We start from the raw sequence: 26,679 nt of genomic DNA, 5'->3' as shown, positions 1-26,679 counted from the left end.
ATTACAGGGAAGAAGTCCTTAAGTCATTGGTAATAGGAGCCTTTTATCATATTAGTGATGATTACCAAATGTTAACCCCTACTCCTATTTTTAAAACCAAATCTTACCTTACAGTAGTTGCAATTACTTAAAGAACTCCTAGAGACAACTTTGTACAGATTTATTATGCAAGTGTGGCAAGTTTCATTTATTAATCTGAGTGCCATCCCTCTCCCAGCCCATCAGGTCCCTGCATCAGCTGATGTGAGCTGATTGATGGCTCTGCCACCAGCAGCATGGGGCTGATGTCACCTGAGCAATGGGATCAGCTTTACCCAAAGCAAATTTGAGTGTAATATCTTAGAAAGAGATTTTTTTTTTCTGTGCTTCAATAACTAGATAATAGTTAGAAATAGTTGGTTTCAGATTAGTCTGTTCTAAGGAGAATATAATTATGTGTCCTACTGTGAAGATGGAAATACCCTCTGCCAGGTTTTAAAAATGCATTATAAGATTGTGAGTTGTCTTTGTGTTCTCTTGAAGCAAAGATTTTATGGGCACTGGAAAGAAGATGTTGACTAAAGCTAAGCAAACATTTGCCTGGAGGTAATTTTACTGATGACATTAGTTTCTTTTTTCTGCTCCAGAGTGTCCTGAGATACTTAATTCATTCAATTTCCTTCAACCAATCTAAGTTCTCAAGGAACAGATGAATTGAGAGCCACTTGTTACCAGTACTCAATATTTGATATCCAGCTTGCTTTATTTAAATGTGAATGATTACATGCTGAAACAGATTGGCTTCTTTTTGTGAGCTGTATAAGCAGAGTATCTAAAATCAAGATTTGCACACACACCTGGGTGTCGTAGGGAAGAAAATTGGAGAGCCATTCTAACATTTCAGGGAATTGAGTTAAAACTCTTTTCTTGCAGCAGGTAAATTCTGATCCCATTGCTCTTGTGTTAAACTTTTCTTTCTCAGACCTTATTTAAATAAATTCAAATGCATCATCAAGCCCCAGTAGCACTGACCAGACTGAAGCTGGAATCCAGCTGAGATCCTAAGCCCAGGAGGGATGATGAGAGGGTTTCCTGAGGCTGCCAGGGCTCTCTTTGGCAGAACTGTTGGCTGAGTCTGTTCTCACCAAAGAGAGAGAAGAAGCAGCACCTGCCACTGAAATTATGGGGATGGATTGATTGAGCTGTTACCAGCTGAAGAATGATCACTAATAATTTGGCTTAATTATAATCACTTAGTTACCCTGAGTTTTGTCAGGATAGGATGTTTGAGTGTTGGGAGAAATCAGCCGGACTTGGTTCCAGACACATCACAAATGAAGTGTTTGTACCAGACAAAGGGGCAGACCCCTCATAGTTTTCTTCCCATCACTTTGCTGTGCTAAGTGTTGGGAAAATTAATCCACAAACACCAGAGTTTTATGTCCAAAAAGGAGACAGAGGAGTCTTTTTACTTTATTTGAATAAAGGCAGAGGCCATGGGGCATTCCCCTGGGATCTCTCAGAGTTTTGGAGGACACAGCCTCCTTTTTATCCCAATTTCCCAGCCACATTTCCCTTCTCTCTTTTCCCATTTCTGAGGTATTTGAGAGGTTCAAACTTCCCCATACACCTGATATCAGAGATTTTCCCTCTAATGTGGGGAAATTTTAATTTTTAATTCTTATGGAATTTAGGGTTTTTTTTTTTCTTCTCCATTGTTTCTTTCATCTTTCAATGTCTGATTTCGTTTATCAGCAAACCTACAGTTTATTTGTAAAGGGAAATATCTTTTTCCATTCACCAACCAGTGGAATCCTTCCCATTGCTTCTTTTCTCTCCCAGTGCTGGTTTTATCCACCAGCAGCCCCACAGCTGGTTTGTAAAGACAAATCCACTGTTCCTCTCATAAGGGAAGGGAAAACAGAATTTCATGTTGCTGGTTCAGTGGGCAGTGATCAGCTCTGTGCACCCCACACATCTGCCATGGAATGTGGGACTGGGGCAGCTCCCATGGGCCTCCATCCTGCTCGTCCCCCTTGCACTGAGCACAATTCACCTCAGCCACCAATCCTGACTGGGGTGTGACATTGTGCTGAGCTTTAATGATCAGGTTGTTGGCTGCTTGCTCCTCGGCCTTTCCTGGGACAATATTCTGACCTTGTTGTAGAGCAAATGGGCACAGAAACCAATTTCTTGCATCAAAAATGACAGAAGGGCCAAAGCAATAGAAATTAATTGAAAATGGGAAAAAAAACCCACAAAAAACCCAACAAAACACAAAAACAAAAACCTGTGTGGTGAAAACAGAGTTTATAAACTAATGGAGCTGTTTTTCTAAACACAGAGTTTATAAACCAACATAAAGTTGCACTTCAGTTGTGCTTCTGTATTTACGCTGAAATCCAAAAAGCAAAAGCCAGAAAAAATACAGCAAAACCCACCCCCTTCAAACTGCAGTGACACAAGAACAGATTAAGGACTTGTTTTGTTTCCATACCTCCTAACAATTTGCAGTTTTTCATTTCATACACAGCCATAATAGATGAGGCTGTGAAGGTGTGGAAATTAAGCACAAACACAAACATTTCTTGCCTTCTAAATGCTTCAAATGATTTTTTGTGTTCTGTGTAACTTATGTGAGATTTTAGCGTTGCTGCAGCTCATGTATCGTGTGCATCATTTGTATCTTTTCTTGGGGAACCTGAAGTAAAAGAAACCAGTTTATTGCCAGTAGTGGAAGTGTAATAATTACCATCACATTCCCACCCTCCTTTTGCTTTTTGCTTTTTAAGAATCATTAAATCCCTCTGGTTTAAGTTTGGAAGAACAGAGATGTTGGTTGAAAACACGGACTCATTAAAGTCAGTAAGTTTTGTCTTTGCAGTCCATTAGTCAAATCTATGATTTTGATACCCTTCTGTATGGTCATATAGCACCTAGAAAAACAGATTATGCCATCTAGCACTGAGCTTGTTTTAATATTCCTGCAGTTCCTAGGAGTCTTATATCCCTTGCAAAAGGAGGAACTTAGTCTGCATTTTCTTATCTTCCAATGCAGCAAGCAGCAATATCAGTGCTATTTCCAATCTTCTGTGTCATTAATAAATATGCCAAGATATGTCTGTGAATTATGGTCCTTTAATAAGGCAATGGAACTCCTAGAATCTAGGGCTTGATTTTTCAGAAATGGGAACTGTTTAGGTGCCAATAAGAATGTGCTGATCACATACATAACTAATCTTGATTAATTATGAGTACAAATTTTATTGTTTCCTTGTTACTATTACCAAGTATTTTTATCTACCCTTAATATCTCACCAATCCCTCGTGATTCTGGAGGGAAAATAAATGATATTCTGACTGATGGCAGAAGTTGAGGCTGTGGTACGAGCTCACACAGCACTGCTGGTGCTGAAGGTGGCAGTACCTGAGAGTCCCATGTGAGCATCAGAGGAGCTGGGCCATTACAGCAGCAAGGAGCAAACACCCAGACTGGTATCAGATTTTCTGGCTGCCTGTTTTTTAAAAGAACACCAAGGTTCTCATTGATTTCAATAGCCTTTGACCTGAACTTGATGTCAGCTCTCCTGGACCAGCCTTTGTTAAAATGATTGTGGTCAGTACCTTCAATTTACTTTTTTCACATTGTTTGCAAATCCAGAACATGTAAGAAGTGACCTTAGCAAAAAGGGTTCAGTTTAAACTTCAGCCATAGGTGCAAAAACCAGAGTAAGATATCTGTTTTCAGTCCTTTTTTATCCGCCTTTTTCTACCTGCACAGGAAGTACAGCTGATCTAACAAAGTATTGAATAATATTTGTGTGAAAAATAAAACACTTTAAATGAATGGTATTGTACAGCAGCATTACAATGTGTTCCTCTTGTCTGGAGGAATAAGATGTGAAGAATTGGGTGAGTAACCAATTTAATAATGAAGAGAATTTAAAATACAGAGAGAGTAGTTGAAAGCCTTGGGACATCATCCCCTGAAGTTTCATATGCTGCCTGTGCTATGCTCCAAAACAGGCAAATTTTGATACTGAAGTGATTTATAGGCACTACCTGTGCACAGCCTTTTATCACATTAATAAAATCTTTAACTAGCCTTTGAAAATTCTAAAACCTCCTGCGTTCAGCTGAGGTGCACAGATAGAAAGAACTGCTGGCTGGCAGATGTTCAGATACATTATCAGAAAATGTATTTTCAGCCTAACCAGTACAATGTAATTCATTCCAACATGATCTTTCAGGTTTATTACAGTGTAAGTGGCTACAGAACACAGCGCTCTGTGCAGGAGCCTAAAGGAGCTGAAGGTGTTCAGCTTAAAGGTGACTGGGTCAGGCCTGGCACAGAGCTGAGTCTTGGTGGGCAGGCTGACAGATCATTTAAACAACTCAAAACTGCAAACAAAAGGGGTTTCTTTTCCCCTTGTAGGCTGCCCAGGTGAAGGAAGTGGCTTTATTTCATGAGACTGCACTAAACTTATATAAATGTTATTGTCGTTGCACATTACATTAAAAATTATCACTTGAGGAATTGCTGTGTTAAATCTTTGCCTTTTGCCTCCACTAAGAGAGGCAACAACATTTTAGCTGGCTGTAGTATTTTACAGATGAAGCATAAATAGCTCTGTGTGTGCATGTGTATCTGTTTATCTGGATAAACTTCTCTGTTGAAATCTTAGCGTGAGGTGCCACATGAATTGATGGCTTCATTTTGCAATTTAATCAGCTCTGAACTGTCAGTGCCACAGCAGTTATCTTTACTTGGACCTCACCTTGGTGGCAGATTCCAGTTGGTTTTAGTGCTATGGATTTCAGTTTGCTCCCCCCAGTCTTGCTGTGCTGTTGCATCTCCTCTTTATGGGCTGTTTCAGCAGGTGCCTCTCCATTTGCCACCTGCCTTGGTGCAATTTAGTCAAAGTATTTTAATTATTTAGGTGACATTTTACCTTGTATGGTCAGGCTGAATATGTAAATGGATTGGAGTCTTTAGGTAAAAAGATTGGATTTTTTTTTTAAGAAGTGAGAAGTTTGTCAAAGATAAAAAATAAAAAATCAAACATAAAAACAAGGTCAAATTTCTGTTTAATCTCGTTCCCATCACCATTTTCATACCTCATCTCTTTAGTAATTATTGATTTATGATATGGGGTTGATGCATTTGGTAGAGAGACTGTGTGAATAGCTCTCCACATCAGTACCCAAAATGTGCCATGGTCAGGGTGTGGCATGCACCAGTTCACAAGGCCAGGCATGATTCTCAAACCCAATAATGCAGCCTTAAAAATAAATAACATTTTTCTCCTTTACATTTTAAAATTGTTTCTCAGCTGAGGATGGTGTTAACTAATTTTCTAATTATATTGTGTGTTTTAATGAGAGGGGTTAAATGAGTTAAAAGTATTTTCTTGTAGCAAAGGATAAAAGTCCAAGTGTCAATCAAAAAAACTCGAGTCCCCTGCATGCTCACTCATTTACATAATGTACATTCAACTTTAAAAAAAAAGAGCAAATGATGCAGTTTTCTTTATTAACCTTTATTAAATATGCAAATCACAATCATAACTTTGATTTTTAAGTATCTATTACAGTAAGAAAAAAAAAACAATCTACCAAAAATAAATCAAATCAGCCCAAACCCTTTTGCTGTGGTCTGATTTACTGTTTGTACTCCCTGTTTCTGGTGCTGGCAGCAGGAAGAGCAGCAATGACACAGTGGAGACAGTAGATGGCTGTAGAAAAGTGTGTTGAGCACTCCTGTGTGAGCGTAATAAGATTGGGAAAGGCCTTGACCTGACTGGATGCAGCTTTTATCTGAAGTACATTTAAAGAGATAAAGGAGAAGCAGGGTGCAGTACATGTTCCTTTCTTTTCTGTAGGAGCTTTGCTTTGAGTTGAAAAATTTCTCAAATGTGGGGTTTGTGAGCTGGGTCCTTGAGCAGGGAGAGGTAATGGCTCCAGAGCCACCAGAGTCACTCTGAGGATTCCCCCCTCCCTCAAGACGTCTTAGAAATCCTCCTATAAAATTCCTACAGCGGGGGCGTCTGTAGATCCCATAATAATAATCAGGAAGTGGTATATTCCCATTTATTTATTTATTATTACTTTTTTTTTTCCCTCTCCCCCCCCACCACCCCCCCTCCAGTGTAGTTGGCTGCCTTTAGTGCACGGACCTGCTCATTAAATAGATACACCAAGAACTGTTACCTAAGCAAGCTTGACAGTAAAGAAAGGACAGACTGAGTTAGGGAGAAAAAGGGAAGAAAAAAGACAGCCTGAAGCAAGTCACTTCACACGCAGAAAGAGCCACTGAACGAATGCTGTGCTCATAAACAAACTAAAAAAAATACCTTGTATAAGAAGAGAACTGTGAGGACTTGACAGAAAAAAGGCAAGATTTTCTACCCACTGTTTTCAGTTTTCCTTCCAGACATACTTGGTGAAGTAAGGAGACTTCTGTTTGCTGACAGAGCCCTTGATTTCTTTCAAGATGATGATGTATTTGTGGGTAGGTAGTGTCTCTCTCCATGTCAATCTTTTGTTAATAAATGGACTTTGGGAGCGTGGATTTTAGCTGTAGTTGCAGCATGTTTTGTGCTATGCAAGGTGTGTGTGCTGCAGGGGAGCGTGGCTGGGGTGCAGTACCTGTGCTTGCATTTCCAGGCACAGTTTAAACAAACCGGGTCATTTACTGAAGCTGGAATTTATTTTTGTGATTTGCAGGATGTGCAGGGTGCATTGCTTTCTTTTCAATGCCTTAGAACATATTCCAGTCGTGTGAGATTCACTGTGGGGTTCAGTTACAAAGCGAACGCTGCATCACTTGTGGCTGCTCAGAATTTGCTTTCTTTGTAAGAAATGAAACAATCTTAGTGTGATTAAAACTTCTAATGTGTGTTACTTAACCCAGTTGCTTTTATACTAATTGTCACAGTCTGTCTTGGCTTTTGAAGTTTCTGGCAATTGACAACTGCAGATAAAGAAATAGATACTGTGTTCCTATTTCTGTGATGTTATATTCAGCATTGTTCTGATTCTTTGCAGCAAAATCTGCTCACCTTAAAAATAATGTTGTGTTGTGGCATGTATGTTTTGAATTAGTAAAGCTATTAACCTGTGTATTCATCCAGGTTTTGATACAGAATGTTTTATTTCTTAGCAAAACAAACCCACAAAGAAATCACTGAACAAATCTGCATACTTAAAAGCTTTTCTGTGTTCCTCTTCAAAGCCTGTACATCTTCTGGGAAAATATTTTAAACTAATCTCATTTGACAATCTATTTATTTATTTAATTTAAATGTATGTAAAAATAGACAAGCGTGCAGCTAATCTGGGCCACCTCTGCAAAACAGGCTGCAGGGGAGCAGCACTGAATTCTCAGAGATATTATCAGGAATCACTCCTTCTCTTTTGAAATCACTCCTGCTTCATGCTGTAAATCTGCCTCTATGCTTTCTTCTCATTTCTGTTGACCCTCCACTGTATCCTATAACTTTTGCAAAAGGCACTGCGTGCAGACTCTAAAGTTTGTTTTTTCAGTGCTTTGCCCTGTGCTATCATTTTGGGAGCTCACCAATCACCGAGCCTTATGATTTTGTCTTTTTCTTTTTTTCTGGGTTCTGTAGTACAAGCCCCTTGAATTTTCACCAGTGTGTCTGTGTATTTACCAGCAACCCTGTTGCTGGTTTTTAACCCTTACCACCATTCTATATTGAAGCTGAATTTCATTCTCATTTTAGATTTCTAAATCAGATCCCTCAGTTGCAGCAGTGGGTCTTTCATTCAGTTTGTGCTGTGCTGTTAGAGTTGCCATCTCCAAAGGAGAGGCTCAGTAAATATGTGAGGAAAAGCCCTTTTTTCTGATATGCACACTGAGGTGAAAGGACGTGCATTATTGTGTATTATTCTGTTTCTCTGAGGCACAGGCTCAAAAGGTTTGAAATCCAGGGATCCTCTCCCTCCCCAAGCCTAGGGATCATTCTTAACTTGGAAATGCAGTGTAATACATTTTCTTGCAGGTAGCCATGCAGATTTCTGTCACTTTTAGTGCACTGTATTTTTTATTTTTTGTGAACTTTTATAGTTATTCTTTTTAGAGATGTATATAAATGCTTTAAGCAGAACAGCCATAGTAACAAGCAGTTTCTGATGGTACCAATTCCTGGTTTTCAAAGCTCCTAGTAATTCATGTAAAGGTTTCAGTAATTAACGTTTCACATTTAAAAGTGTTTTCATTCCATTTTTATTTAGTCCTTTTTACTCACATTGTATGATGTCTGTTTTGTTCTGGTTTTCTGATTTGCAGAATTCTTTAAACAGTCCCTCTCTCTTTTGGCACTGCTACACCTGAGTATTGAGAATCCTTCCCATTTGCAACTGAACTTTTCCAGTGTAAATTATTTGTATAAAATCTCAAGATTGGTGGGCAGAAGCAGAGAATAAGCATTTTTTTAATTGTAGCAGAACGTTATTACTTTGTGGGTTTTTATGGAAATAGAGGATTTGTATTCATAGATTATTTTTTTTCTGAAATGTTGATTTTTTTTAAACTCAGTACACTGTGGCCATGCATAGGTACCTAAGATGCAGCATATAAAAATGCAGTAAAAGGTGCAGTAGGCAAACATGAGACTTGCAGTAGATGTGGGTGCAAGGTATAAACTCATAGCAGCACTTGAAATGCTTTCTCCTGACATCACATCCATTTTTTATGTAATTATAAAAAGCTTCTCAGCAATATTATTAAAATTTAAAGTAGCCAAGTTGTGTGAAAATATAATCTACCCTTTTTAAAGGGCTTAAAATTAACTGATTACTTTGACTGAGATTTTTTTCAGACTATTCACTCATTTATGTGGCAGTGCTTACCTGTTGTTTCATTTCGTGTGTAACACAGAAACATTTTGGATATTTGCAAAGTAAAATAAAATTTTGATTTCTTCCCATTTTCTGATGTCTTAGACATTATCATGGAACAGTTTGATGTCTTTTTTTTTTTTTTAAATTCTACTGATGACAGTGATATCGAGTTCCTTTTATTGCAAGCTGAACATGTTAACCTAACTTAAAATATTGTGCAGGAATGCAGAGCACAGACACTAATTCAGACTATTGAATGGAACAGTCTTGATTAGGTGCTGTTTTTTAAATACTTATTTCAACATCTCAAAAAGTAGAGAAAGATTTTAGTGTTGTTAACCCTGTCAAAGGAAATCCATATTTGTTGACGCCCTAAGCAATTAAATGATGTTTGTATTTATATTTTCCTCCTTCCCTGGACAAAGGAGATGTTTTTTTGGTCTGGTACTTTTTGCACAGGAATCAGAGGTCAGCAGTGTCAGAGTTCACACTGACCAAGAAACTTTGAAGGCTTTCAGGCATGACTGATTTAGTGAATCCAAAAGGGAATATATTCTCTCAGAGGGGTACAGAGCCATTTCCATCTGCTGGAGCTGCACTTGCACGCCCCTTTGTCCCCAAGATGAGATGGTTGCAGTGACTCAGGGTGTTGTGGGTCACTGCAGGTGCTCATTGCCATTTCCTGTGTAACTCCCCAGAGCTGATGGGTTTGCTCAGAGTGTAACAAATATTGGTGTTAGAGGGCTCTGAAGCTGCTGGCTGGTGCTTAGTGTGTAACTTGGGGTGGCTGGAAGCTGAGGCTGCTCCCAGTCTTTCAGAGCCCTCTCTTTCTGTACACTATTTCTCCTCCTTTTTTTTTTTTCATACTTTGAAAAATAAGCCCAGTTTGTCCACACAGCACAGGCAGCTGCTTGATTCCCAAGCAAACAGTTCCATGGTTGGCTGTTTTCCATCTGGTTGTTCTGTTCCCACCGACCTCATGTTCAATTTTCATATTCTGAGTTAGAAGTCGAGCATTTAAAGTTGCTACATGTCATGAAAAAAATCAAATGTTGTAGGAAAAACTGGAACAAAATAATTGGTAAATATATTTTTAAAATAAGAATTGTTAGCTTTCCACACTTTCTTGTATGCTACAATGCTAGACTAAAATTACCTTAATGTACCATAATACAGTTTGATAAATTTTATAAACATCTAATTAATGTCTGCTTAGTCAGAGTAGTGCTTCATTCCTGTCAGTCTGCTGTTCTTTTTAATAATAGGGAATGAGTTGTCAGAAATTTGGTGTATATTTAGCAGAGATTTTTTCCAGTAGCAGCTTCAGAAGGATACTTGATCAAACAAGGCAGAAAGCATGTCAGCAAATGAAATTTGGTATTTTTCCCAAAACTAGAGTAGGCAGATACAGAGAAACAGATTGAAAAAAAAAATGTGTATGCAATAGCAACAAGATAATTTCTTCTGGCAATGGGATACTGTTTTGACAACTCTGTAGAATAAAGCTTTTGGGTCCAATACAGAGAATTGTACTTGTCTGAATTAGCAAAATGTTCCTTAAATGAACATCTGGGAAGAAGTCTGGAAGAAAAAAGAAACAGACTCTAGCACAAATTTAATCTGGGTATTTAGGAGTTGAAACTCCTTTCTGGTTGCATTTCTGGTGCCTCTCCTATTCAGAGGCATCCTAATACACGTACAAGAGTCTGTGTCAGCTCCCACATTCCAAAGCAGATGGAATTTGATTCAGCTGACCAAGGCCTGCATGTTTTTGTGCAGGCACAGAGTGTGCCCTGCTCCTGGCTCAGGGAAGGTGTCAGTGCCAGCCTAACTGGGGCTCCTTGTGTGCTCAGTGCTGCAGGACACCTCTGGAAAGGCTTTTTGCTCTAAAGGAGATGAGGGCCCTCAGCAGATGGGAAATGACTAAAATGATCAAGGAGCAAAACCTTAGAATTTTTTTAAATTGCAGTAAGGAACAAATACAATGCTCCTATTTTTTTGGGTGACTTGACCTACCGTGTATTTTGTAGCATTGAAATTGTGTGCATTAAGCAGAGGATTGCTCTCTTCAATGAGGATTTCCAAAAACACCCTGGACTAAGACAAAATGCACTGGTGACTGTGCCTAAAGAGCTACAGACAGTGAGATCTAGCATGAGCTAAGCTGAAAGAATAAATGACTCTGCTGAAAACAGTCAGAGGAACACTTGAACAGTATAGATTTTATTGCATAGAATTATTGAGTAATCAAAGTATTTAGATCCTATTAGTTAGGAAAAATCAAACATATTAGCAGAAAAGCTGCAGATATCTTCAGAGTCAGTGATTCTCATTCTGCTTTCCACTGAGACCTTGAATAAAACATGCAGCTTCCTCTTCTGCATCTGACTGCCTGACCACTGATGTTGAATAAATGTGTACCTTTTATTATTAACACAGAAAAATACAAAATGATTTCATAATAGAGTATGCTGATGTGAATGGTAAGGATCTTCAAGGGTACCTGGCTCAATAAACTTGAATAATGATGTATTGCAATTTATAAATCTACAGTCTTGATGGCTAAAATAAAAGGACTGACAGAGGTGTTGAATGACAATAGGATTACAATTAGTTATGGAGGAATCTAAGACAATTTTGAGTAGATTGTCTTTATGCATCTATTGGAACACACACATATACTTGGCTTAAAAAGATAGGTATAACACCTCATGTTTTGATGACAAAGCTAAAAATCACACTAGCATGCAAAACATGAAGGCATTCAGCAAAATCAACTTTTTTAGTATGAAGGGAGAAATGAAACAGAAGAGAAAAGCAATTCCAGTCAGAATATTTGACAGTAACTTCTGGTCATTGGGTATGTTCAATTCTTGAAGGGTTTTCTTGCCCTGCTATGGTATTTTGTAGAACACCATGCTTTTATTGATGTGGGGTAAGAAAGGCAGGAGAACAAATCAGGACGATGCTCTGTAATGTCCAGCAGTGCAGATAGGCAAGCAAGCCAGTTTTGGTTTGTAAAAACAATGTACATTCCTTTAGACACCAACACACATAAGTGTTTGATGAAACTGAATTTAAACAGGATCAAATTTAGCTTAAGCATCAAGAATATATTTATTATCATTACTAATTCTTGCAGCAGAATCAGGGCATTTTGTGTAAGGCAGCATGACTGACTTGCTCTGCTCTCTTTTGAAGTTGCATTATATGTTCTGTATAGTTTAATTGCCAAATCTGCTCTCCCCCCTTCCCTTAGCAGGGAGTTACACTTGTCCAATTAACCTTATCTTCATCGTGTCCCCCTTAATAGCACTGCTTTCCATCAGAGCTTTGAGTGAGCTGTGTGGGTGTCTTTATCAGTGCAGGGATGTGTGAGAGGAAAGAATTGAACAAAGGCTGCATGAAATGGGGCTGGCTGAGCAGGTTGGAGCCCTCCTATTGTCCCAAGATTATTCTCTCTCAGTGGAAATCCTTCCTGAGCACCCCTTGTGGGACTGGTGGCTTTGCAGAACCTCAGCTGCTCTTGGAGGCAGAGGAATGAACAAGTCCTGCAGGTTTTTTTGGGGCAGTTGAGGAACCTTGTTTGTGTCTTGAGATTAATATGTGGATGTGTTCCTTTTGGATGTTTATTCCAGTGCAGTGTGCCTGCTGGAGAAGCTGTCATAGTCCCTAAGCCAAGATTTCCTTATCTTGTCCCTGGAATGTGCAAGTGCCACTAGGCTGGATTTACCTTTTAGAACTGGTTAGGCTGTCTCACAGTTTAATCAACAGAAAGGGATGTTTACTAATCCAAGTCTGGGTATCTGTAAACATCTTTTGGTGTCTTTCCATATGACTTCCTTCTCCCCTTCTGCTCCTGGGTTGAGATTCCTTCCTTGCCAGGCAGATGAATCTGTGTTTGGATCCTTGTCATAGCCTAGGATGGGAATCCACCTGTTCTTCCTGCAGCCAGAAAGCTGCAGTCCAACATTCCTGCAGAAATGACTGCTTTTCCATAGGTTTCTAACACACTAAGTACATTTTTCCCCATCAGGATGGCAGTTGTGTCATGGGTTGGACCCAGCTAGCAGCCAAATTGCCTCTCACTCTCCACCTCAGTGGGACAGGGAGGGAGGAGGAGAGGGAAAAACTGGAGTGAGAAAGCTCATGAATGAGACAGCAGGAAAACATAGAGATCACCTCCTGATCACTGTCACAGCAGACTTGCCTTGGAAGAAATGACACAATTCATTGCCAATTATCATTTCTGCCAATTCAGTTTGTCAATTTAATTTCTGGTTCAGGTACTGGAAAACAAAACCAAGGCCCCTTTTTGTTTTCACCACAAGTTCAACTCCCACTCTTCAGCAAGGCAATGAGTGGCATGGAGGGATTGCAGTCAGGACACAGGAGATTTTTTCTCTTCAGCTCCTTCTCATTCTTGCTGTGCTCCCTGGGTGTTCCTCCATGGGCACAACACAGATTTAAGTCAGCCAAATACATCAGACTAAGTCTGATTATTGGCATTTCAAGTTTTCTTCACAGATTGTTGTGTTTGTAGAGCTTTTTTCATCTTTTGTGATATATACATATATAAGATACAGGGACTCCTTTTATAGGGGAAAAGCTGATACATGTTTGAATTTTACTTTTCAGTGAGCTTCTCCTCAAATATAATTACAGGAATGCGAGGAAGGATAAAATGTGACAACATATTTGTGAATTGTGAGATTTAACAGAGTCTGAAGTAGATCTTATTATTGATGTGCTTCCTGCTTCATTAAATTCCCCTTAAGGTTTGCAGCATGGATATGGATCATTTGCAATAATAATTATGCAGTGATCGATTGATTGTGTCTGACATTGTACTTGTCACCTTGAAATGCAAAAACCATTTATTTTCCAGTGTGTGAACATTCCTCTTTAACATCAGACACCAGCATGCACCAGTTGGTGTTAGAGAGGGATGCATTTTATAAAGTTGGCAACTTCATCTTCACCTTTACCTGAAATGAAGTGCCACTTGTCGTTTTACAAAAATGAAAATTGCCCAGCCAGCAATGTTGTAGAGTAGAAAGCACAGTCTACGTTCAGAGGGATTGTTAAAATGCAATGTTTGTGTTTCAGTTGGTTCCTGTGTGTTACAAAATGGTGTTTTCAATAGGTCTGTGGTGAGATGGGATGCAAAGAGCACACGTGATAAAAACTGAGGTCTCTGCTTTGGGAACTGGTGTGTGTCTGTCTGCCTCACTGAGACTTGGATTCACAGCAGTATTTACTGGAAAATCAGCAAAAAAATGCTTCCACTGTAGTCATTTTCTGAGTAAAATTCTGTGCATTTCATGTTTGAGTGGTGCAATCATCATGACAATGTAATCTTCCTTTTATTAAGAATATTTGTAGCAATGAATGAAACTCTGTCCTTTGGGCTTTCAGAATTTTGTTTCTATTGAAGTTGCAGTGAAGCAGCTGCTTGGTGGCTGCAGTTAAAGTGAAGTTAATCTGTGGGTTTTTTAATAATAAAGCAGCAGCCAAGGGAAATGTTGTTTCTACATATTCCACTTGGAGCTTTTGCAGAGCATCCATTGTTATGAAATAGGAAGTGAAGACCAAAAACTGTTTGGTGAGATGAGACTTGATTAAAAAGTGACTTTTTCAAAGCCAAAAGCTGGCTTTAGATTGCATCAAACCAAATATTTATCATTACTTTAATTTGAGATTTAAACCTTGATTCAGAGACCTAGTTTTACCTGAGATTTGGTTTGTTTTTATCAGGATTTTTAAAACAGATGTATGGGTTTTTTTATACAAAAAACCTCAAATTATAAAATTGTCAACATTCTTTAGGGTGAAATGTTGTGCAGATGATTTTATTCCCTCCAAGGGTGAACATAGATAAGCATATAAATTGGAATATGGAAATGTTTGATATATTGATTCTCACACAACCAATTTGAAGAGTAACTGCAGTGCTAATGGTAAGGTGGCAATGTTGATTGTACTGCTGATTTAAAAATTAGCAACTCTAGTTTTATTTTTATGGATACTGAATAGAGCTTACAATACTGCTTTAAAAGTGCCACATAAGAAAAATAATTCAGATTTTTTTTTAAAGCAGTTATTTTTTCCTGAACATTTTTTTTTCTTCAGTAAGATAACTGAAACACCTAACCTGAAGAAAGGTTTCATCTGCACTATTTTCAGCAATTCTACTTTTTTAGCTTGTGGGTTTTTCAGAAGATATTGCAAGTCAATGCTATGGTTTTGTAGCAGTATCTGAGATAAATTGCCCCACATGGTAACACATTCAGTATAGCCCATTCTTGCCCATTAAGTTGTAATTGGAATATAGTTCCACTTTTTTCTTTCAGGTATTCAATTCTCAGCCTATGAGAATTGAATGAGAAACTCCTAATTATAAATGCAAAGCCCAGCTGCATTTTTTTTTACCTATTTCCCATGTTTTCCCATGTTCTTTATGGAAGTGTTGAGAAAGCTGAGGGAACTTTGTTTGGTGAGGAACACTCACAATGGCCACGACTGTTTCTCCAGCTGTACCTTCCCACTCCAGTCTTGTCTGGAAATGCAGCATCCCAGCAACAACAGGAACAGCAGAGGAGGAAGGAGAAAACAATAAATGCCACTGAAAGGGAAGGGAAATGAAGGAGAGAGGGGTCAAGGGGCTGAAATGAGAATATTTAAGAGATCAGGACAGTCACTGTCCTTTTTCAGTTAAATGTGAAGGAGTTGTGTCCTCTTGACATCAATAAGGTTCACCTTCTAAAGCAACCCACAGGGTGAACTCATTTTTTGTCTTCATGTGTTTCAAACCCTATTTGCTGTCACAGAAACTGGAGTAGCTCTGCCATGCTGTTGATAATAATGTTCAATAATAATGTTTAATAATAATGTCTTTATTGTGCTGTGCTTTGGTTGTAGATACAGATGGCACCACCCTCTCAGATGAGGTAAATTAGTTCCAACAGAGACCATTCTAAAAAACCTTTATATTTTGGGGTGTCATTTTGGCTGAAAGGCAATTAAAAACTTGCTGTGGAAAAGGGTCTGTTTTACCCTCTTGGTGGGACTTGGTTGCAGTTCTTTGAATTGGGTAGTTAAGAGTCAGAGTGTTTTGGTCAGTTTTTTTCTTTCCCTGCATGTTGGCAACATGTTTGATGACTCTATGGATAGCAACAGGACAATAATAATAATAATAATAATAATACTGGGATACAAATTTTGATTTGTATATTGAGTAATTCCTCGTGAGAAGTAAGACAAGTAGAAGAGGTTTCTCTCAAGCAAGGGAAGAAAGCTGATCTAACACAAATACAAAATTACAAATTCTTTAGGAAAAAGGTGCTGGAGACAAATGAGGAATGTGGAATTAAGTCTTGTAAAGACTAGGAAGGTAATTTAATAATACACACAGGCCTAGCTGAGGTGGCATAAAACATCTCATTCTACAGCTCATGTGTGAGCAGTCCTGTGGTGTGATGCAGTGATGTGTTACTGGCACTTGTAAAAGTTCCTTATGCACTTCTGTTTCTTACTTTTCATTATTAATGTGTGTGTTAAACATTTACTCTCTTATTTCAGAAGGTTATCATATGCTATTAATGTAAAACTGCACAGTGAAAGCAAAGATAACAATCCTGTTTTAAGTTAATATATGGATGTTCACAGCCAGTGAACAAATTCTTAATTTAAATTGGTTTATAAAAAGCAATTATAAACAGACAAGTCAAATTTATCTCTTAGCTATAAAAACCACACACAAGTGAGCCACATGTTCAATTGGAATCTTTCCTGCTGAAATGCAAGCCTGTTCATGTCTTATTCTGTTGGACATGGAGAAATTAATATTTACTCATGTTTTGCAGCAGTGTATTACACACTGAAGATTTTTTTCCTATGATACTACTGAAGTAATATGGTTCAGTCATCTTTTAAATGAAGAGACTCCAATTTACTTCAGAGGTATGTCTTATCAGGGAACAAATGTAATAATGTTATCAGAGCCAAATAAGCAAAACATGACCAAGCAATCTTGTTTCTAATTTTTTTAGATGCACATTATTTAACTGGATAAGTATTTTAGTGCAGCTTCCCTTATGGAAAACTCAGCACACACAGCTTCACATGTGCTGGTGTCATTTTAACCAGTCCCTTCAGTCTTGTTACACTGGCTTTGTTCAATTCAAACCCACCATTTTCCACTGCAAGACAGGTCTGTGGGATGAGTTGTTTTGGACATGATTTGCTGTATGGGAACCTTGTTTTCATATAGATTTTATGTTTTTTAATAGTTCTGTTCATTTGGAACTATTTCATGTAAATGCCACCATGCTGCTCCTTTTCAGATGAGCTGCACTTCAACAGAATAGCCTCAAACAGTAAAAATTATTGGGATTTTATTAGGGAAGCTGTAGAAATTACAGCTGTTTTTCTTATCACTGAATTATGACTGTATATTGAAAAAAATGCTGGGCTGAATAGCTAAGAATAGCTAAGGAGCTGCAGGATAGGCCTGAGAATGATTTGTCAGTGTCACCTGATCACATCACAGCATCACTTATCAAATTGTGTTCATCCCTGATGATTTATTGTGAATTGCTGGTTTTTGGAACCATGTGTGTGGCCCTAAAAACCCAAATGTGTTGAGCAAAAGGTACTTGCATGACATGAGAGGTGATTCCTGGACACCCCATTTGGAAATTACAGTGGAGAAATTTATAATTGATTTCTATAAATCTCCCTCATCTCTATTCAGGAAGAATTTCAGATAAAAAAGCTTAAATCTGTGTGCTGGGACTGGCTGTGGTGGAGTTTATTGCCCTCCCAGAAGCCATGGGATGTTGTGTTTGGGTGTGAGGCAGGAGCACCTTTTCCACCAAGGGAAATCCTGATCCTCCACGTTGCTTCTTAGGCAGCAAATAAATTCTTCCACCCTTCTTGTAGTCATTTTCACCTCAGATTCTGAGATTCTGCTGGGTGATTTCTCCCATCCTTTTCAGTTTCTCAGAATCCTCCCCAGTGCTTTGAGTCCAACATGATGATTCCATTACTTTGGTATTCGTACCCAGTTTTTTGTCAGGATGCCAAACTACTCTCTGGGATACTCAGGTCACAAAAGGGGAAAAATATTTTCAAATTGGTTATATCCTTGATGATTCTAAATGAAATGTGATGTAATGTAATTTAAGGTAGGAATTAAAGTGTGTAAACTTTGTGGAATTTTCTTTTTATGTTTAAAGAACTCTTGCAGGCAACAGAAACTGCTTGTCCAGAATTCAAAATGCAAAGTGCCAGAAGTGGATGGTACTCACCCATGGGAATTAGGAAGTGCTTTGTAATAATATATTGTTTCTCCCTTGTAGATTGCAAGCTGGTTAAGAATAATGATTTTCATATGCAGTAATACATCTAGATCCACTTGTAATTCTTAAGTTACATGTAGTACTCCAGGAAAATAAATATTTCATTACCAGGTGTCAGACTTATGGGCTAATTAACATTTCAGGAATGAAAGAAGTAGTGTCATCAGCTCTACTCATAGAACTATGCAGGGTGTTCCTCTCTACTTCTGTGGAATTTCTGCAAAGGAAGTGAATGGACAGAATTATTAACAGATACATGTTGCTGTTGAATGAGAGGAGTCCAGTTTATGATGGGATTGCAGAACACAGAGAAACTCCCATAAAGCCAGCTCAGGGACCCACGTGGCCCAAGGAGTCAGTGGTGAGTGTGTGGGAAGTCTCTGAATGCCAAGAGCATTTTTCAGTCCAATTAGCAAAATAATATCTGATCTCTTTTGGTGACAGGGAGGAACCCTGGCAGTGTATGAGACTGAGATGTCTGAGTGTCAGCTTATGTTAAATGCTTTATCTGTTAAGGAAAGGGCTTGCAACTAAAGCACCTGGGGTCTAATTCCAAAAGGGCAGCACTCCCAAGTTTAAATATTCAGTGCTTGTTTTTCAGCTTTCATCTGTTTGCTTATTTGTTTGCTTGCAGCTGAATAGTGTTGCAGGAACTGTCCAGGAAGGATTGAGGGGAAGATAGATGGGAGGAAAATGACACAAAATCCAGGGCTTGGATTAGGCTCTCCAGTAGCAAGCTGGCTTTGCAAGTCCATGATGAAGTTCAAGGTAGCAATGTTTCTGTGCTGCTGTCTCCTGTGAGACAGGTGTAGAAGCCTTGTGGCAATAAAAAGCACAGTACTAAACTGTTCAGGGATTGATCTGGACAGCTCAGTCTCCAACATGGTTGTTAGGGCAAAATTAGCTACAGCAGTGAAATACCCAAAGTAAAAGACTGCAGACTGTGGGGCTCTTCCCAGAGAACCCAGATGTGTGGGTGAGCCTGGAAAGGTTTAAAAAGGAGGGGAATTCTATCCTTTCATTTGGAGATTTCTGTCACATTAAGAATGATGTACAAACCTGTCAATGGCATTTATTTTCTGTCTTCCCAGCTGGGCATGTTGCACATTGAACACAGAGATTTTCAGAGAGAAAGTTACAGCAGTCTTCTGTAGAGTTTTGCATGAGGATGGATAGTTCTGTCCAGAGATCCACTGTGAGCAACTTTTAATGGCAACTTTGCAGTTTAATAATTGCACAATTAGACCACAGACCTGTCAGTATGTAAAGTCATTTATAAAAGGAAGGAAGCTGGTATTCTGTATAATAACAGGTATCAATGCAGATTTTTATTTTAATTATTTTTTTACTCAGAACATTGTGGCTTCAGCTTTTACCACAGAGTATCATTGAGATTATTTCAAGCAAGCAAAATATCAGATAGCTCTTCTCAGTTTGTTACAGAATAATTTTTTTTCCATTGACAAAAACATATAGAAAGCTTTATTTCCATTGATGTAAGCAATCATTAATAATGGAGACAAGTATTGGATTATTCTGGATACATCAGTTCTTCCAGGTGTTCCTTACAAGAGGCATATTTCAGAAAGAACTAGGTTTCACATAGCATCTACAAGCTCAGAAATCTGCTAGCTTTAAATATTTCAGACTGCAGGGAAAACAATGATCAGGCTAAAAAAGGAGCACAAAACACAACTTTATCTGAGCATTAAGGCTTTGTATTTTACCTGAAATGCTTATCACTGGCCATTCTAAAGAGTTAAAGCGTTTGCAGCCTACACCTGCATTGTGCAGAGTAATTTATTAATTTACATGTATTTCTCTGTGATAGCAGGTCAGTGAGGCATATTTCTCTGATCTACTGTGCATAATAAGTATATGAAATATCTATTCCACTGTGTCTTTGGACTTCACAGGAACAGTCCCATTTTGAAATACTGTGGCTAATCTAAAACTATACAGCTGAACAGAAAACCAAAACCAGTCCCAAATATGAATAAATGATTTGCTACTTAATATGTCAGTGTTTTTTGTCAGGTTGATAACATTAGGCTCAGCTGCATTCAATTCTAAACCCTGCAATATTTGAAGCCTGATATTGTGCCTCACTAAATTTAATACATGGACCTCAGTAATAGAGGAAATCACTTTAGCACTTGGCAGTTTGTAATGCTGTATAAAATTGACTGCCCTGCAAACACAATAGCGATAATAAAAATTGTGGTCAGTAGGGGGGTGTAATGCATTTTCCAGCCTCAGCAAAGGTCCAGAGGAGATTTATTGAGATTTTGCTGTTTGGGTGAGGATCAATAGAGCTTCGTTAATAATTTGTTCGAAGGGCACCCTTCAGGGATATGACATTTTACTTTAAAACTTGGATAATTTGGAAAGCATGCCTGGTGATAACAATGTCAAGTCCCTGTGTTTCGTGGGCATGGATTTTTGCATTCAGCTTGTGGGAGCATTTACTTTCCCAGCAATTACATTTGAAATCATTCAATATATGAAGCAGGCCAGTATTGATAACAAGATTCTACCTTTTCTAATGCAACTCTTAAGAAAGCATCCCAAACTCATTCTCAAGTCCTCCATTTTGTCTGTTGTTTTCTTCTGTAAGCAGAGAACATTTGAACATCAGCCTGGGATCTCTTGGTGGTACATAATTTTCATGAATATCTGCACTCTTATTTTCATGACTGTAGAATTAGGTTTCATGAGAACTCATCCCTGTACCTTCCTAGTGCTGGCAGGACTCCATAATAACGATTAGGTTGGCTTAGACATCTGTACTTTTACATTTTCCTAAAAGAAACTTCACTTTCTGGGCTAAGCAAGCCTTCCTTTTCTGCCAGCAACTTTTGATGGACACTGCTGTTTGTAAGGCAACAAAAATTTGTCATCACTTGCAGCTGGAGCACAGGGACAGGGTAGAGCAGAAGGATTTATTTCCAATGAGCATGCACAAAGTAAGATTTATGACTTTTGCAGCTCTGATGACGTTCCTCACACAGTTGCTGAGCTACAGCAAATTAAAGGACCCAGGAATACTGAGGGGTGTGTTTTTGTAATGAGGGAAAAGAGACAGAAGCAATAAGAAGATAATTAAGGTAACAACTTGTGAAAAATTAAAGTGTTTCTGTCTTTCATTTTTGAATCTCTGAGCATAAACTTTGTAGTTGTTAATTTAATTGCTGATGTTCTCTGTATCCCTGAAGAATATTAAGGATTAATCATCTGGTTCATTCCAACAAGAGATAAGGCCTAAGTGAATTGAAATTTTACCAATTTAACCCTCTCTCCCTTCTAATATGACATGATTAACATTCTTCAATTAACAACACATAATTATTCTAAAGGCCTCATTGCACTTACTCCATTTTTCAGTTTCAGGTTGCCCTTTGCAGGTATTTCGAAACTGAATAGAAGGCAGGCTATATTTTTGTTCTGTAATATCAGTCACTTAAGTTCAGCCAAATTACAAGAATTGAGATTTTTAACTTTTACTTCTTTTGCTCCTTTTTTTCTCCTAATGATCTCTATGTGCACCTCCTTAAAATCAGTTCTGATTAGCTGAACATTTTCTGTAAGGCCCCTCTTTAAGGACAGCCAAGTATTTCTTTTCCAGCCTTTGCCAATCTGAAGAAATTTCCTTAATTATTTGTGGCAGAATACTGATTCACAGAACTCGCAATTTCATTGAGCCCTAGAATGCAGAGCTTTTCATTTAACTATTTCTACATCATGTATTGTTTAATTTTTTAAAAATTAAAGATAATGACATTATTTACATTCCAATACTTCAGGTTTGAGCAACACTCAGTAAAAATGCAGCACTTTTATGCAACCTGGTATTTACTGAAGTGTTTTCCAGCATCTTTCACTGGGTAAATAGTAAAGAGCTGCCTTGTGTCTTGTGGATAATCAAGTAGCTGTTAGTGGGGAATCATTAATTTATGGTAAAATGAGGTAGGAAAATTAATTTATGGTAAAAGGAGAAAAACCAGATAGGAAGGGAATACATCTGTTTTCCTTCTGAAATCGAGGAGGTAAGGGAAGTTTAATGATTTATATAGTTATAGTTCTAGAATTGTAGATATACAGCGCTAGACATGAAAACATTACTGTTTTTCTTTTAAAACTTTTACAAGGAAAATGTTGTTGCTTCCCTACCTAATGCTTAAAACATTCCATATGTTTTTTCCTCTTTAAGGCTTGTGAACCTTTAAATACCAATTATTTTCCATTCAAATGTTAATGGAGCAGATGCATGATAAGCAGGAATATTCCTGCTGTATTTGTCAGGGTTCTGTGCTGTGAAAATCTGGGATATTTCATGTAGGGATATGATGAGTCCAGTGTAGGATTGGGCCTCTCCAGGTGTCAGTCCATCCCCAGGTACCAGCTGAAATGCCAATGCTTTCTCCTCCACCTCAAACAAAACTGCATTAGGGGAGAAATTATCCACTTTAATGTTCTTTCATGCATTCAATTTGCAGGACTTTATTGAAAACTACTAAAATCAACTGTGATAGGCAGGGCTACAGAAGGGGGAGAAGTCTAACTTGCTAGAAAATAAAATCAAGGAGGATTGAGATAGAGAAATATGATCAGGGAGACAGTTGTGTGTGTATGCACATATGCATATGTTTATTAATACATTATTACATTAATATGTTCAATACATTTATATGTATTAATAACTTAATACATATAATAACTAATTAATAACATAATACATATAATGGTAATACATTTCTATGTACTAGCTTAATACATTTATATATACTAACTTGAATTAATACATTATATGTACTATATGTAATATTAATACATTTATATATAGTAACTTAATACATTTATATATACCAACTTGAATTACTACATTATATGTACTATATGTAATATTAATACATTTCTATGTACTAACTGAATACATTTATATATACTAACTTGAATTACTACATTATATGTACTATATGTAATATTAATACATTTATATATAGTAACTTAATACATTTATATATACCAACTTGAATTACTACATTATATGTACTATATGTAATATTAATACATTTCTATGTACTAACTTAATACATTTATATATACTAACTTGAATTACTACATTATATGTACTATATGTAATATTAATACATTTCTATGTACTAACTGAATACATTTATATGTACTAACTTAATACATTTATATGTACTAACTTAATACATTTATATATACTAACTTGAATTACTACATTATATGTACTAACTTAAAAGACATCCAGGTTTTTATCTTTCAGAAACAAACAGAACATCAGCTTCTGTGCTTTTGTAAAAAGGAGACTGATATCTTTAGGGAACTGAAAAGTGCTATCTTTTCATGGGTCAGACAATTGCTTCCCAACAATTAAACACAGTTGTTATTTTGTTGTTTCTGGAAGTTCATGTTGACTTGAGGATCCTGACAGGTGGGGAAAGGATGCCCACAGACAGCAATGCTTCTCTCCACTGCTGCATTTTTCAAAATGTGTCAGGGCTGAATTGTTTGAAATTTTGCTCAAGAGGCAAAAGCAGTACCAGTGGAATAATCAGCAAGTGAAATGGCTTCGACCCCAGGCACTACCTGTCTTTGCAAATTCCTGCCCTGGGTCCCTCCTTCCAGCAGGCAGGCAGGAGTCTCAGGATGTGCATGTTAAATGTGAGGAATGCCTTGGACAGGGCTGTTTGTGTATCTGTGTGTGCACTTGTGCTTCCTGAGGTCAGGGTGTGCTCAGGGAGCTCTGCCAGCATTCCAGGGAATGCCTCAAACCAGGATGGCAATTAACCCCTGCCCAGCCAGCACCTCCTTCCTTCCCTGCTCCCTCTGCAATGCATCCAGCAAAACAAGAAGCAAACTTTTTCCCATTTTTTTCACCTACCTTCTGCTTTGGTCGCTGTTGTGGGCCTCAGCACCTGTTCACCCCTTTTTTAGAAGTGTGGATGAGCACCACCTCCTAAAATGAGCACAGGACCTGTGCCAGTAAATCCCCTCTGGAAGCTTCAAAACCTTTTTCAGAATCTTCCCTTCAATTTAACCAAATCTACTTTTTTTGAATTAGCGATGGAATCTCTTTTCTCAATGAAAGTGAAAACAATTCTTTTGTTTAATCAAAGGATGCCAAACAGAGATGCTTCACTCATTTTGACAGCTGTGATATGCAAGATGTGACCCTTGCCAAGGCAGTGATAAGAAGTATTTAAAAATCAGCCCATATTACAGGAGTAACTAAGATGAAAGAGAGATCCTTATTTAAAATAAATTAATATGAAGAATGAAACATGAATTAGGAACTTCCATCATTGTTCTGCAACAGAAGGCACTGGTGATGTGCACAGGGAGAAATAACTTCAGAGGAGGATAACTCCTGATTTTTTTTTTGATGTGTTTTGTTTATTTGTTCCATACTTGGGTATAGTTTCAGATTTATCAGAGAAAAGCCATAGGAAGACCACTAAATCACAGACTTAATTGCAGTTTCTTCATCTGCCAGCTTTTGGGGGGCCAGGTGCTCTGTGGTGTGAGCAATGCTGAGTGCACTCATTAGCGAGACAGCTGAGGGGAACATCCCAGGGGGCTGCCCCTGGCCTGCAGCCCCCACCAACACCTACAGCCCAAGATCTATGGCATCCTTAGCTATTGGAGACTTTATTTTACCTCTCACAACAGGCCCCAGCCTTTCCTGGTTGCTGCTGTGCTGTGTTGCTCTAATGCATGAAGGCAACTGCTTTGCTCTGGGAGGACTGCTGAAAATTTTCATCATAGCAGCAGCCTCTGAGGTCTGGTTTAATTTATTCTGAGAAACTCTGCAGAGAAATCTACTAGTTAGTGCAAAAAAAAAAAAAACAGTTATTGTATGCTCTGTAATGTACTGTGTGCTGGGGGAAAAGAATGAAAAATCCTGCACTCTTCAACTGCTTGGCTACTTGAAAAAATATGAGCAAAGAGAAAACAAGAGAGACAACTGAATCTGTAGCTCCTTGAGATAAAAGACTCCTGTATTGTTCTGTACTTTGGTCAGCAAACATGCTCAGATTTAGGCACTTGATTTCTGCTGAAACCATTTCTGCAGCACCACAAAGTCGTATTAGGCTCCTGCACATTGGTAAGCTTATTTGTGGGGTAAAAATAAGCACAGGACTGGAATATTCAGCTGAATGACAGGTTGTCAAACCTTTAGCAATTCAGGGGTTGCTCAGCCACTGCCCTCTCCATCTGCCCTGGGGAGGGAAGGCTGCAAGGAGAGGATCCTTGGCAGCCTCCAGAGGCAAATCCTGCACAATTCATCATAAATCCTGCACAATTCATCACCTGCAGAGCTGCTTGTGATGGGGTTCCAGGGTCAGAGGAATGGCCTTTCCTAAGTTGTGGTACTAGGACAATTCATTGCTGAAGTTTAGAATATACTGAAGAAAAGGAGCTGTGTTTGGCTCAAATTCATGTTTGATCTGGATGGGGAAGTCTTTTTGTGGAATTTGTGTTGGCATCTACCCAAGGGGCAGGAAACACCTGAACAGCTGATCCAGGTGAATGCTGAGAATTTATCTGTGTCTTTCACTGTTTCCCTTTCTCTGGCTTTACCTTTATTTCCTTATTTAGTTATTTATCAGTACCTTTATTTCCTTATTTAGTTCTTCATCAGTACCTTTATTTCCTTATTTAGTTCTTTATCTCTTGCTTAGGAACATCACCGTTCTCCAGCTAAGTCCTGAGTCCCATATTTGCTGCACTTGGTAACAATTAAGGATGCAGTTAAATTTTCAGGTGTGCAGGGATCTGAATTCCTCTGTGCAGACAGACCCCTACAGACCTGAAATATTTTCTGCAATGGGGCTGCAAAGGCAATATAATTCCAAGTAAGATAAATGCAGTGTTAAGCTTCTGACATACAGAATTTAAGTAAATCCCAGGTTTACTTCCTTTTTTGATGCCTGTGGGCTGTGGCCCATCCACGTCCTCCTAAATTCCAAGGGTTTGGTATTGATTTGGAGATAAATTATGAATTATATTGGTTTCTTTCCTTTCTTTTGTCACTGGCAATAGATGCTAAGCAGGGGACCTTGCTGCTGGTAGATTTACACCTTCACAGCCAAACAAAAAGCAACTGATGATAGCTACAAAAACTGAATTCTGACTGATTCTACAAGTGAAGTGGTAAAAACTCACTCAAACACTGTGGCCTGTCAGAAGCATGTGGTAATCAGACTGGGAAATATGGCATTCCTTCTCTAGCATCTTTCTCTAAGGCTGATTTCATATGCAACTTAAAGGAAATAACAAAACCAACAGGAAATAATATATTTTTTAATTAAAATAACAATTCAAATTTTATTTGAATTTAGAAATAACCCAGTGTGAGTATGATAATTAAGGTGCAGGTGTCTTTTAAAAGTCTGAATTACAAAGGTTTGTTCTTACTTTCTTAAGTATCACTGGGTAATTT

At 38.1% G+C, this 26,679-nt stretch overlaps 1 protein-coding gene across 33 annotated transcripts in view; it reads left to right on the top strand.

Annotated features, from left to right (window-relative positions):
* The window catches only part of RBFOX1 (RNA binding fox-1 homolog 1), a 1,203,461-nt gene that overhangs the window by 844,537 nt on the left and 332,245 nt on the right, over positions 1-26,679 (top strand). Inside the window, exon 1 of one of the 33 annotated variants that reach the window (XM_071444320.1) lies at positions 6,333-6,490. The exons of the other annotated variants lie outside the window; for them this stretch is intronic. Coding sequence (XP_071300421.1) covers positions 6,473-6,490 — 18 coding nt within the window. The 5' untranslated portion in view covers positions 6,333-6,472. Of the gene's footprint in view, positions 1-6,332; positions 6,491-26,679 lie in introns of those variants that run through there. 33 annotated transcript variants of the gene reach the window in all.

The sequence above is a fragment of the Agelaius tricolor genome, unplaced genomic scaffold (assembly GCF_023055355.1).
Source record: "Agelaius tricolor isolate 1412-34295 unplaced genomic scaffold, bAgeTri1.0.p SCAF_19, whole genome shotgun sequence".
Lineage (NCBI taxonomy): Eukaryota > Metazoa > Chordata > Aves > Passeriformes > Icteridae > Agelaius > Agelaius tricolor.
This window is presented reverse-complemented; position numbering and strand designations above follow the sequence as displayed.